The sequence below is a fragment of the Populus euphratica genome, unplaced genomic scaffold (genome assembly GCF_000495115.2).
Source record: "Populus euphratica unplaced genomic scaffold, PopEup_1.0 scaffold2729.1, whole genome shotgun sequence".
Lineage (NCBI taxonomy): Eukaryota > Viridiplantae > Streptophyta > Magnoliopsida > Malpighiales > Salicaceae > Populus > Populus euphratica.
The window spans coordinates 4,307-18,612 of record NW_011502553.1 but is presented as its reverse complement, the minus strand read 5'-3'; the positions used below and the strand labels follow the sequence as shown (position 1 = coordinate 18,612).

General features: G+C 31.8%; 1 protein-coding gene across 1 annotated transcript; it reads right to left on the bottom strand.

Annotated features, from left to right (window-relative positions):
• Positions 1-3,554: 3,554 nt before the first annotated feature.
• LOC105119283 (probable LRR receptor-like serine/threonine-protein kinase At1g12460) lies at positions 3,555-7,566 on the bottom strand. Its single transcript, XM_011017407.1, has 2 exons — positions 5,599-7,566; positions 3,555-5,500 (listed from the first exon to the last, which is right to left on the bottom strand). The coding sequence occupies exons 1-2, from the start codon at positions 6,891-6,893 to the stop codon at positions 4,009-4,011; spliced, it is 2,787 nt and encodes a 928-aa protein (XP_011015709.1). The 5' UTR covers positions 6,894-7,566; the 3' UTR covers positions 3,555-4,008.
• Between the last annotated feature and the right edge of the window lie 6,740 nt (positions 7,567-14,306).

The following is a 14,306-nucleotide window of genomic DNA, read 5'->3' as shown; positions in this document are numbered from 1 at the left end:
CCAAGTTAATTTTTTAATGCAAGAGAAGAATACATCAATATTGTGAATATATTTTCTTGCATAATGATAAATTTGAATTGAAAATTAAAAATTCATCGTATGTGTTTAATGAAACAAAATAAAAATTATGTGAAGTAACAAATCATTAATTAAAAGAGTTGTTAACATAAACAAAAATTCAATGTGAAAAGTTAAAAAATAGATGCATGTAACTATTTCTTATCTTGCAAATCAAGATGTTCTTCAAGTTTTTCTTCTCTTTATTTACATGGAAATAAAAATGATGTTCCATCACAAATTTTTATTCTTATTTAAATTTGTTAGAATTGTTTTGGATATTGATCTTAATCTCTTACAATTTCTATGTAATCAACAATATAGCTAATGAAAGTTGTATTTTTGGTTAAAAATACATTAATAAAAAATGTTATATCTTTAACTAATATTTCTTTCACTTAAAAATATATTTTTGTCATAATTTTTGTTTTTTAACAAAACTAAATCATAATCTTAAAAGTGATTTTTAATAAAATAAAATTATAATTTGATAATTTTGGCACAAATAAATAAATAAACTAATAATAATCTTGAGAAGAATCATATAAGAATTTTATAATAAAAACTATAAAAATAAATATATCAACTGTTTCAATACATATTAGATTCATATGTATGTTTCTAAGAACTCAGTTTTTTGATAACTTTACAATTTAATCCTAAATTTTATCATGTTCAAAGCTAATTATAGCCCAATAAAGAGAGAAAAAAAATGATAAAAGGAAGAGATATATTATCTAATTGAGTTATCTTATTTTATTTTTATTTATAATTTAAGTAATAAATTTTACAAGTTAATCCAATAAAAATTGATATAATGTGGCATTTAAAAAAAATTATTATTCTTAATTTTTTTATAAATTTTTAATTTCATCTAAAATTTCATCTTATCCATATTTAATTAAGACTTAATTAATATGGAGAAAATAAAAAATAAAAAGATAAATTACCAATAGAAGGTAGCTTATTATAACCGTAATTATTATTATTATTTGAGTTAATATAAATCAATATAATATATTATTTGCCTTTGCTATAAATTTTTATTTTATTTTTATTTTATGATTTAATTCTTGAACAAATCATTATTTTACATTTAAACCTGATAAAATTACATAAAAGTTAAAACAACGATGTCATGAAAATTGTTTTAGGGTCGGATTGCTATTTGAACTGGGCAACGATTCAGCTCGTGGCCCTTCAGATTAAACAAGCCACACCAACTTTTGTTTATATATACATGATATATGATATATTGAAAATTTATATATATATATATATATATATATATATATACATTTATTAACATGTACAATGGTCTATCACTGTTATCGAACACATGGGTCAAGCTTTCAATTTGCATTTAAATCTAACGAAGCCACATGTTTTTTTTTCTTACGCAATAATTGACATTTGATTTGGCTCGGGCACCGCGCCTAGTGGGTTGTGTATAATTGGATCACTCAAAACACTTTGTTTTTTGATCCCAAAAGCACATGAATTAAAGAAAAGCATGTGGCCCAGATAAATAAACAAGTAAAAGAAAATTCATGCTGGGAGCATATATGGTGCTAACCCAGAAAGCTTTGGAAAGTGACAAGTCATTTTTAACCGGGGGAGTTTGTAACCTCCATCATGAGAACCTTTTGTAATAATCTTTCCTTTCAGGGCTTGGGTTTTGTAGCTTGCCTTGCAGCTGTGGTTGACAAGAGAAGGGACAAATTGGGACTTGATCTTCAAGTGTCTGTCAATGGTAGGGTTACGAGAGGCCAATTATGGGCAGATTCCATCGACTAGCTGTGTAGAGACAGGCTCCTGTGGATTTCGAACGAATGGGAGACACTGCTTTGTGTCCAGATTAAAACTATGCTCTTTTATATAAAGGATGGCTTGCTTAAAGTAGATGAAATTACTATAAAGCCAGAAGTTACTGTAGAACTTGAAGGTGCTGTATTTTGAAGATTCATCTTAGTCGCTCTTCTTATTTGAGAAATCTTTTATTTCATCACGTCAAAAGATTCACAGCCCAGTTCTCACAAAGCAAATATAAATGGAGATACACTCTTAAAATTCTAGGACAAAGTAATAGTGATATGCTTGTGATATATCATCATGAAGCTCCTTTCTTCATATAAGATATGTTGTTAGAGCAATATAAAGCAATTTGATATAAAATGCTAGTATTTCAAAAGAATTACATAATAAAGATTTATAGACTCGAAAAAGAAAGAAACATGAATGCTTTGGAGTCGCAAACGTTAAAATCCTGAAAGTGAAAATTAAGATTTTCAATCTTATACCCTAACTTATCATAAACTCATTCAAATTATAGTCAAGGCAGGAAAACTTCAAATTAAACCTGGCTTTGAAATATTTTTTTGGTTGCGCTGTATCTTGTTAGACTAGGCCTGTGGCTCACGAACTTGTTGCAAAATAAGTTCTCTATAGGATAGGGAACTCTTTGATGTCTAAGTTAAAAAACGTGTTGGAGGAAAATTATGTATAACAAAAATAGCTATAATGTAGGAGAATGGATGTTGTTATTGTTACATACGAGTTTTCTTGTTTGTCTTTTTATTTAGTGGTCTTAAGTATTTATACACCTCAGGTTACATGAAATTGTCATTAGAGAGTGGGGTCGTAAACATACCATATGAGAGTAATCATGAAGAATAATTACCTTTACAATGAGTTTTAAGCATCTACTTATCGATATGCTTTCAGATACAGACTTTGTTCAGAAGGCAATTAAGAATAATAGGGAGAGGCTTCAAAGAATGCAGGCTGCATTTGTGGCAGGTTGAAGCAATTGGGCGATGAGTGTACAAAGAGCAATGGGGGCTTTTTCTGTGAGTTAGTCAGCTCTAATAGAGAGAAAGGGGAGCTTGAGCTTTGGGAGAAATTGTTGGATAAGGCAAAGCTCAATGTTACTCCGGGATCTTGCTGTCATTGTATTGAACCTGGATGGTTCCAATTCTGTTCTGCCAACTTGACTGAAAGGGATATTCCTGTACTTATGTAACGAACTCAGAGAAGTGTGGATGACTGTAAAGCAAGCAGTTGAAATGTTTGGTTTATTCTAAGGAATTAGATCCCATGCAGATCTTTTGGCAGTTTCCCTGCTGACGATGGAGAAGGTAGAAGAAGCTTAGTTATAAATGATCTTGGAGAACAGAAGTTAGTGTTAGTACTAATTTTTTCCACACTTTTGATGCCAACAATGGGCGGAAGTGAGTTGAGATAATGCTGGTATATATTGTTTTCAATGATTCTTTCAATGTACCATGTCAAGCACTTAGTGCAAATGTTCAAAGATCATTTATAATTTATTGTTACCACTTTTTTTCCAGTGATGGAAGACTGAAATGGAACACCAATAACTATCAAATTAAATTACTGGTGCCAAAAAAACAGTGTTCATAATGTTCCATCAAATTAAATGGTTAATCTGTAAGGTTCAGCTTCATGAGAGAAAGTTACTGCTGGAATACTAAAAATCATTACCTCCGAAGTGAAGCTGGTCTCTGCTGCATTTGATTTGGAGACAGGTAGAGTACTGTGAAAAAATCATTCCACTTACAGGAGCTGGATCAAAGTGCTTCCCAGAGGCTGAATAGCATTGGTGAGGACGGAGGACGAGACACTGTTCTTAATGTTCCAATCTAATAGCTAATCGCCTACCCTACAATGTCCACGCCATGTGTGATACAATGAATGAATCATTTTATTGCAAAATGTTGCAAATGTCAGGAACAATTTACTCTTCTAATCTCAAAATGAATACAAAAGAATGATTTCTATTTTTTTCCCCTAATATCCAACTCCCTTGTATCTGCACAATGAGTCACACCAACTTCCAGCTAGACTACCACCTTTTTATTATTATTATTATTAAAAGTTTAGATGAACTCTGAGGGGGTCCAAGGAAACCATCTAATGCACTTCGAAAATCTACGATGATTCCACTCCAGACCTTATGGACTCGAGGACCTGAACAACCTCGGCCATGCTAGGTCTTCTTGAAGGAACCTCAGATGTGCAAATCAATCCTAACTTCATGACTTGAATCAACTCATTCTCTGAAAAACCTCGCAAACTTCTATCAAAGCAATCTGAAGCAGAGCCAGTCTCCAACAACCCGCGAACATATTCACACAGAACCACCACCTCATTTGTTGTAGGACTCTCCACCGGTTTCCTCCCAGTAACCAGCTCCAAAAGAATCACTCCAAAACTATACACGTCATATTTATCACTTAATCTTAGACTCTGAGCCAACTCTGGTGCAACATACCCTACTGCATTGTGGAATTTTGTTAAACCATAATTATCCAAAATGGGGAGCAACTTCCCCAACCCATAATCAGACAACTTTGCCTCGTAATTTTCATCTAATAGTATGTTAGTGGATTTGATGTTGAGATGGAGAATTGGAGGCCTACAGTCATGGTGAAGATAAGAAAGAGCCCTAGCTGTTAAGAGAGCAATTTGAAACCTCCTGGACCAGTATAATTCTCTGTTCCCAACACCAGTACTGGTTCCCGGATAATTAAGCCCATGCAGATTGTCATATAGATTACCATTAGGAATAAATTCCGACAAAATTAACTGCATTGTTGAAGACCAGTAATACCCTTGAAATGCAACCAAATTGGGATGTCGAAGGTTACCTAACCGTCCAATTTCTTGCTCAAATTCATCTTGACTTCTGATCCTACCCAGAGTCTCAAGCTTCTTCACTGCAATACAAACCCCGCCTTCAAAAGTAGTTCTGTAGACTGTTCCAATTGATCCCCCACCGATTAAACATTCCTTGTCTAGCAAAGCTTTGGTTCCAGCCTCCCAATCTTCGTACTTCGATGGCAAAGTCTTGCTGAACAGAACCAGCTTCCCAATTATAACATTTGAATCTGTCGAACCCAATGGAGTACTCTCAACTACAGTTGTCACATCGTCTTTTTTCCTTCTGCGTGCCCTGATGTTCATGATTGATACCACACAAACCCCAGTAAGGATCAGTGCGGCAGCAACAATTGCCACAATAACAGAGTTGCTGAGCACCTTGTTTTTCTTCGATTTGTTGCCTGTGCCATTGCCACCTCCTGAGCAAGAGATATCCAAAGGTGTCCCACAGAGCCTGGAATTGTTAAGAAATGCAGCTGCGCCAAAAGCCTGGATTTTTGGTATTGAAGGAATGGGACCTGAAAGGTTGTTGGAGGAGACATTAAAAATTTTTAAGTTGGCCAAATTTCCAAGAGAAAATGGAATGTTCCCAGAAAGGTTGTTTTGTGACAAGTCAAGAAGTTTGAGGTTTGATAGGCCTCCTAGAGTCTCCGGTATGCCACCATCAAGTTGGTTTCTATGCAAATCAAGGACTTCTAGAGACGTCAAATTGTCAAGGGTGTTGGGAATTTCTCCATCTAATGCATTTCCAGAAACATCCCTGCATAAAAAATAAAGAACAGAAATTTTTGGTCATGTTTGGATTAAGAAAACAAAAGCTGATGAAATCTAAAACACCAGGATAATGTTTGGACTCACAGCTCACGAAGAAACCTGCAGTTGCTGATATCTTTAGGAATTTCACCGGCAAGATTGAGGTTGTGCAAATCCAGAAGGAGCAGCCACTCAATGCTTCCAAATTCTCTAGGGATTGTCCCCTTTATTGAATTGTTGCCCAATTTAAAAACCAAAAGCCTCTCCAAATTGGCGATCCCAACTGGGATACTCCCATTCAGCCTGTTAAATCCCAAGTCAATAAATTCAAGGCTTTTGCAGTTTGTAATGCCCAAAGGGATTTCACCTTCCAGTTTATTACTTGAAGCATCAAAGAATTTTAGACTTCCACTGCAAGTTCTCACCTCTGGAATCCCCCCTTGAAACCCATTATGTGATAAATTGAAGTAGCTCAAGTTTTGCAATCCAAGAATTCCAAATGGCGCCAGCCCAGTAAACATATTGCTGCCAAGATCCAAAAAACTCAATCTTTGGCAATTTGAAATCTCTTCAAGCACACTCCCGGTTAACACATTGCTCCTCAAAGACATGTACTCTAATACAGGAACATCACAAATCCCAGAAGGCAATTGACCACTAAGATTATTGAAAGAGAAATCAAACCCTTCAAGATTAGTACAATTTGCAATTGAAGCAGGGACTGGACCAGAGAGACTATTATGAGAAAAAGAAACAAACTTGGTGTTGTAACAAAACTTGAACAAAGCAAATGGAATCTCCCCAGTGTAACCATTCCTTGACAAATCAAGAAATCTAATCCTTCGCAAATCACCAATGAATTCTGGTATTGACCCAGATAAGGCATTAGAACTCAGATTTATCTTCCACAAAGTGCTTAATTCGGCATATTCTTGAGGGATATTGCCTGTAAATTGATTGCCAAACAATGTCAAAATTCTTAAAGATCTCAAACCTGATAATGCTGGTGACAAAACCCCAGATAAGCTTGTGTTCCACAAAACAATTCTCTCTACAAAACCAAGAGGGTTGCAGAACACGCCATTGTAGTTACAAGGATTGTTACTTGGGACCCAATTAGCCAAGCTGTTGTAAGGGTCATTACTGATGTTACCCTTGAATTGCAGCAAGATCTCCTTCTCAGTAGCTGGTGAAACTGTAGTGGCAGCGAATCCAAGGAAGAGAGAAATTAAGAGCAAAAGAGCATGGGAAAGACACAATCGATACAATCTTCTCATGCTCACTGAATAAATGTTGATAAATAGATCTAGCCCTTTGGCATTATTGATGGTGGATCCAATTGAAACGGGATCGGGGTATTCTTGCAGCATTCGCATTGAGAAACACAAGAGCACAATCATGACTATGTAAAGGACGCATTTTTCAACTTCTGGTATCACTGAAATTAAAGAAACACTTAAATTGGCGAGCACAATTGCACACTAAACAACCCAATTTGTTTATGGAACAAAAAAAAATAGATCTAGGAAGTTTCACTTTGGTGAGGTTTGTGTAAAAACATGAAATTGATGAGGCATGGGAAGTGAAGCAATAAAAACGGTGTAGAAATAGTGGTGGACTCACACTGACAGTGCCTTGGCTGGAAGGAAGCAGGTGAGCCAATTTAATACTCCCTCTTTCTCTGCTTTAAAAAGCCCCCATCTCTCTCTCTAGCATGGTGTATGTATAGCTGACACCAACTTGGAGAAGAACCACGTGCATGTCCATTTCGTTCTCACTATCTCTAGTCCTTAACACATAATCATGCTTTAAAAAAAAAAGAAAAATACAAAAAAGGGCACTCATCTTTTTATGGATTGCTATAAAAGAAAGAAAGAAAGAAATCTGTCTTGTTCAGTCACTAATCCTAGGCCATGACCTTGTAGCTTCTGTGGCTGTCTGTAGCAATGGATTTAATTTCTCACCAACCAATGCCAACCAGTCACAGGATTCTAAATATGATTACAGAACGGACTAGTTAACTTGATAAAATTAACGAATTAAGAAAGAAAAGGACTCGCTATGCATAAAAAACAGAGAAAAACAAAGAGGAGATAAAGTGAAGCAAGAGAAGGGGTCTCTAAATTTCTTTTTGTGGGTTTCTTTTTGTCTGCGTTGTTGACGAGTTCTTTGCTGCTTTTTTGAGGAGACCATTGAAGTTTCTCACTACCTTTCTTTCTTTCTTTGTATCCGTTTCGATGGAGACGTTTGAGAGGACATTGAACATTGTTTCCTTCATTTGTTTTTGTAGTTGGAAGGGAAGGTGGGCCGTCAAATTTATTCTTCCATTTATTATATTATGCTACTGCATTGAAAGGGGGTGGTGATGTATGATTATAGCAAGTTAGCAACAACAATTCTAAAAATTAAAACACAACTCATGACTTGGCTAGGCTAGGCTTGGACTTTAACAGTTTCCAGCTAGAGATTGAAAATCCTCTCCGCTGATTTTCCATCCAGATCTTGCCGTTTAAGACATTCAGGGAAGTCATGCCTCGTGTTTAACTACTCTGATTTAGATAGAGTTAGTACTAGATAGATAGTTCACAATATGCTGTTGCTCAAGTTATTTTTTTTCTAACATGAACAAAATTGTTTATACCTTTTAATCTCCATTGCGTTTGTAAGTTAGCAAATGGGAAAGGGGATGTGTAAAACTTGATGAAACCCGGCAGCTTCATCACATTTCAACATGCTTGAAGTATATATATAGGTCACTCGCTTATCGGACATCGAAGTTTTCAGGGAGAAATGTAAGGTAGCGTTGGGAAAGCTGTTTCAATATTCCAACACAAGTACATGCTTTTTAGTTTTTTTTAATGTAATGTGCTTTTCAATCTAATCTACTCTGTAAACTGTAATATTAGTTTCTCATTATAGGAACAGCAGATGGGTTTCACAAAACCAGTAGAAACCTCTCTGCCTCCATCTAAATTAAGAACGACATTCATCAACTACCAACCATCATCTTCTTCTTCTTCTTCTTCTTCCTCCTCCTCATCATCATCATCTTCTCTTGACTCTTGGAGTCCTGCTTCCAGTTCACTTTTTTTTAATGAGGTCCATCAAACGCTTAATGCACAAAAACGGTGAACGTTGCCGGCATAAATTCTTCTGTGGTCCCACATCAAAGCCTTTGTGTTCTCCTATAAATTTGCCACGTCAATGTCCACTACGCTGCTGCGACACCCTTTACAACCACCCATGTACCGCCTGTGCATCGCTTTTTAGTGTACTGGGGATTATAATAATGATGGTAGTTTAAAATATATTTTTTTATAATATATTAAAATAAAAATTTTATTTTTTAAAAATATTTTTGTATATAATTACATCAAAATAATTTTAAATTATATAAAAAATGTATTTTAAATAAAAAATCAAAATTTTAAAAAATATAATTTGCATTATATTGTCAAACATATTTTAAAAAATATATATATATAAACATTCTAACCGAAGATATTTTTTAAATTTGTCCTAAATAAATTCTCAACATTTAATTTAAGATATCGTAAATGGAGTTAATTAATGATAACCCAATCCTATTTTAAAAACTAAATATTTAATCCTTCTATTGTTTTAATTTATTGACAAATTGATCATTCTTATCTATCTTTATATTTTATTTTTTTTCTTTTTTAAGAACGAAAAAAGAAAGGGAAGTATACTAGATTAAAAAATTGGTGAGAATAAAGTATGTTTTTTTTTAAAAAAATGATAAATTAAACCTGGCCAATGTTATCAATTGAACTATTTAATTATTTTTTCATTGTATGAGGATTATTTTTTTATAAACTACAAAAACTATAATTAAACTTCATATATCACCATATATCATATTTATTGAAGCTATGTGGTATGTTTTTTGTTGGAAGCCTGTTTATTTGCTTGAAAGGTTTTTGTTGAAAGTGGATTTCTTAAAAATAAATTATTTTTTTATGTTTTGTAGTATTATCAAAAATAAATTAAAAATATTTTACAGCATTTAGTTATGTTATAGAACATAAGTTGAAAATAACTTGTTAAAATTTTAGTTTTTTTTCAAGTTTATTAAAAAGGTGAGGACTAAATATGATAAATAAGAAATTTGAAAGATGATGAAATTAAAAAAATTAATTTTATAAATTATTTTAAATAAAATAAATAGCAATCAATAGAATGAAGATCAAGTGTGATAGATAAAAAAAATTAAAAGATAATGAAATTGAAAAAAATTAATTTTATAAATTATTTAAAATAAAATTAATAGTAATAAAAAAATAGAAACCAAAGATGATAAATAAAAAAATTAAATAAAAAAAGATAAGAGAAAAAAAAACAACAATAAAAAAAGAGAAGACTAAAGTTAATATAAAAAATAAATTAAATCAACTTATAATGGATAAAAAAATTTAAAAAAAAAAACAAAATATATAGTAATTAAAACATTGAGAATCAAATTTGATATTATCAACAAATAACAAAATATTTCTAAATTTGCAATCTTTGAAAAAAATTTGTTTAAAATAAAATGAAAATACTTTCTTGAAAATCAAGCCTAGCTAAAAACATATTTTTCATTGATTAACTTTTTTGATAGTAAACAAACACAAAAAAAAAAAATTCTATAAAACAAACATCCCTAAAAATATTGTTTAGTATTAATGCATATATTTAGTGTAGTAGGCATTCTTTGTAGTGACTAGTCTATTTTTCATTCTTTTTATGCTGCTTCTATGTGTATGTGTGTATTTCTTTTTATATGGTGATTGTGTTTATATATGTATTTATTAGAAAAATGACATTCACTACTGGGTCAAATTAAATTTTTACTAGCATAAAAAAATATTCATGTGATATCAATGTTTTAAATAAAATAAGAAAAATACAAGAATCCAGTAATTGGAAGAGGTTACACATGTTGTCATAGTAATGACCCAAAAAACAAATAAAAACAAAATATTATGAATCAAGCATCTCATGTAATTAATTAAATTTAATTAAAAATATATTTTTTATAAAAAAGTTAGATTCAACGGAGTTGGAAAAAAAATCTGAGCTAACCCCTGTTACCTTCAAAAGTATAGAAAAGCCCTATAGAAAACAAATAAAAAAATATTTATGGATAAAATTGAAAAAACAATAAAGTTAAAAAAAGAAAAAAAAATCAAGTAAGTCTAGGTAAACCTTGTAAACCAGGGTTAATTTCTTGAACCTGTAATCATTAAATCATAGATTAAAGCCAAACCAAGAAACTTAACATTCATCAAAATAAATATTGGAGGATAAAATCAATAAATTTAATTTAATTAGAAAACAAAATTCCTTTTAAAAAAAGCTAATCTGATACAGATAAAAAAACTCAAAGCAACACTTGTTATTTTAAAAAAAAACAGACCTCATAGAAAACAAATAAAAAGAATGTTAGAGGATAAAATCAAAAATATAAATCTTAAAAAAAAAACAAGCAAACCCGAGTGAACCTTATAAATTTAAATTAAACTCTCAAATCCATAATTCATTAAATTTGTTATCCAGGCTCAACCTAAAAGCTCTTGAAATCAATTGATTTAATGTAATTTTAAAACAAAATCCTTAAAAAAAATTAACAACGACCCTAAACAAACCCGAGACAACTCACGTTATTTTTAAAATAACTAAAAAATCTTATAAAAAATAGATAAAAATAACAAAATATTGGAAGATGAAAAAAAAAGCTTAAAGAAGAGGGGGAAACCAAGAAACTCTGCGTCAATTTCATAAACTAGAGTTGATATTTTAAACTCACAACTCGTTAAATTCTAGATCCGGACTCAACTAATAAATTAAACATCCAGCCAATTAAATATTAGAGGGTGAAATAATAATAATAAAATAATCTAAAAAACCATGCGAGGTAAAAAATAGCAATAATAAGAAAAAAGATTAGTTTTGATAAGAAAAAAACTAAAAAAATGATGAAATTGTAACAAGAAAAAAACAATTTTAAAAAAATCTAAAATAAAACAAATAGGAATCAACATAATATGAATCAAATCCAATAAATGAAAAATTCTACTAGATGAAATTGAAAAAAAAATCCTTAATCTCATAAATTAGTCAAAATAAAAAATTATAATAAAGAGAATATAAATAAGATCTCAAAGACAACAAATCTCATGGGCTAGCTTGATTTTTTTGAAGGCCAACATGAAAATAAAAAATCAAGTAAGAGAATGAGAAAAAAAAAAGAAAAAAAATATTATATGTGCTAAACTGGAAACAATAATGTCACACGCTCTACTTGTACGTAGAGTTGGTACTAGGACGCTTCGGCCTCCATCCTTGAACAAAGATTTTGGTTACCAGACAACTTTGTATATCCTGTCCAAATATAATAAATATTATTCATGTATTTCTAGTTTCTTTTAAAATTTTATTTATTATCAAAATTACCTTGCTATCTATGACATCTAATAGCTATCAAATTACCAAATTACCAAATCAAAAGGACAAAAAACAAAACTTTTTAATTTGTAATGGAAATGATGTAATTTAATTGTTTTAAAATTAAATCAAAGATTAAAAAGCCTTTGGATTAAAGTTTAATGTTTTTTTGTTGTTAAGGGCGATGAAATAATTATATTGTGCACTTAGAATACAAAAAAACTATTTAATTTTGTTTATTTTTATAATGACTAATGAGTCTAATAGAAAAACCCATTGAGAACTCTTTATTTTTTTTAAATATAATTTATATATATATTTTTTTAAATCTGATTTTGCAATCGAAACTGCAAATCCAACATGATGCAAAACACACATTTAATGTGAGGAGGGATTTTGAGGCATCCATATTTCGAAGATACGTGGAAGTTTGGTAAATGTTTTTTAAAGTTTTTTTAATATATTAAAATAATATATTTTTTTTATTTTTTATATCAATAAAAAAAAAAAACATTAAAATAATTTCATTAAAAAAATTTAAATTATAATAAAAAACATATTTAATCTCAATCTCAAACACCCAAGATCCAGTGAGGAGGTGGTAAAGGGAGTCACGGAGTTTTGATATATTTAACTGGGTAGCACTAGACACGAAGAGTTTGGTAACTGTGAAGGGAGAGGTGCCGATGTACACATACCTCTCTGTCACCACACCCACTATTAATTGTTATATGTGAAAGTAGAGATGACATTTGATGCTGTGGTCTGAAATCAGAATCTCTCCCTCTGTCAGAGGTCAAAGGTGAGACAAAAAACCTGGAACTAAAAGTCGAAGCAAACAATGTGGACACATGGAGATGCTTTAACTCCAAGCTGTCAAAATTAGAAAGCTCAATTCAATCCGAACCAAAAGCTCACTCATTCAACAAGGATGTGTCAACTCCTGTAAAATATTCTACCAACCACTTTGGATTTTTCTTACCAAGTCTCCACAGTTCGGAGCACGCATTTTCATTCGATCATGGGCATCCCGTCATCATGCGCCCAGTTTCAAACTCCTACCTAGAGTCATTGATAGTTATCAAATAGCTTGTAGAGCATTTTTATTTTTCAACATAAGAGGGCTCGAGCTCACTTCATTTGTCAATCTTGATCTTGAAAGAAAAACACTAACTGGGATTATATTGGTTTGCCTTTCCCCTCTTCAAAGAAGAACATTATCTGTAATATTTATATTATTTAGCCCGACTAAATTTGTTAAAGTTAAATAATATAAGTATTATAGATAATAGCACATAAAAAAATCAAAGAAATGAATATTACCGTTAGATGATGCATTCAGATTTTTTATTGAATATTTATTTTTATTTTATATAGAAATGTTTGGGCTTTTCAAAGTTCTTATTAATATAATTCTTATTAAATTTTTTTAACACAACAAAAAACATTTATCTTTTTATTGAAGGGGAGCAGGTTAACTAGAACTTAATAATGGTGTAAGGTATAAAAATTACACATGACACCATAATATCATGACACCTACATTCCATTTCATATTCCATATTAACAAGGGCGGAGCAAGAACATAAAATTAGGGAGGCCAAATTAAAAAATTATTTTAAAACAAGGAAGAGATTAGAAAAAACCTTTTCTTGTTTGGGCCAGCACCTTGCCAGCCCCCCTCCCCCTCCCCCACCTCCACCACTACATATTAATCATGTATAGCCACAACCCTAGTACTCTTCTGGAGAGGTAAAAGAAAAGCTCTTAATCCAAAGTAGGGAATCAGGTCAATCAGATCAACACTAGTGATTTAGAGAACCGGGGGGGTGGGAGGGTACTTTGCAGCATGTAAGGCAACAACATTCAATATTTTGAAGTGCATGTGTCATATGTTATCAATGTTATGCACTTACCATATACCAACCCAAAGCAGGAAGTTGCTCACAAATCTCTATTTTGCTAATGAGTGGTGCTTGTAAGGGTTGAGAAACTGGTGCTTAGTCATGGCGTGCCAATTTTCACCCTAACCAGATTTCAATTATGATATCTACATCCTCAACGGTACATTAGTAAATAAATAAATAATTCTCACGACATTCCTTCTAAAGGGTATATTTACCAGAACAGTTATTTCCCAACATTCTTCTTCAGTTCAATTTCGAAACGATAACATAGAAAACGAAAAAGCTATGGTCCCAGTCTCCCAGGGTTGGTTATGAGCACCCCACATTGCGCCCACTATAAAAAAGTTCTCAGCGAACGTGGAAACTTCCAAGAGAAAAATGCAAAGTGCTATTTTACACCTCTTGTCGGCAAAGGATTAGGAGAATTTGGCTAGAAAATGGAAGGAAGAAATACGAAAG

Bases quoted from the DNA above. Each gene is read 5' to 3' on its own strand.
- LOC105119283 (XM_011017407.1), bottom strand. From the start codon at position 6,893: ATGATTGTGCTCTTGTGTTTCTCAATGCGAATGCTGCAAGAATACCCC. The intron at 5,501-5,598 runs GTGAGTCCAAAC...TTTTTTATGCAG, and splicing joins TGCAGGTTTCTTCGTGAGCT to GGATGTTTCTGGAAATGCAT.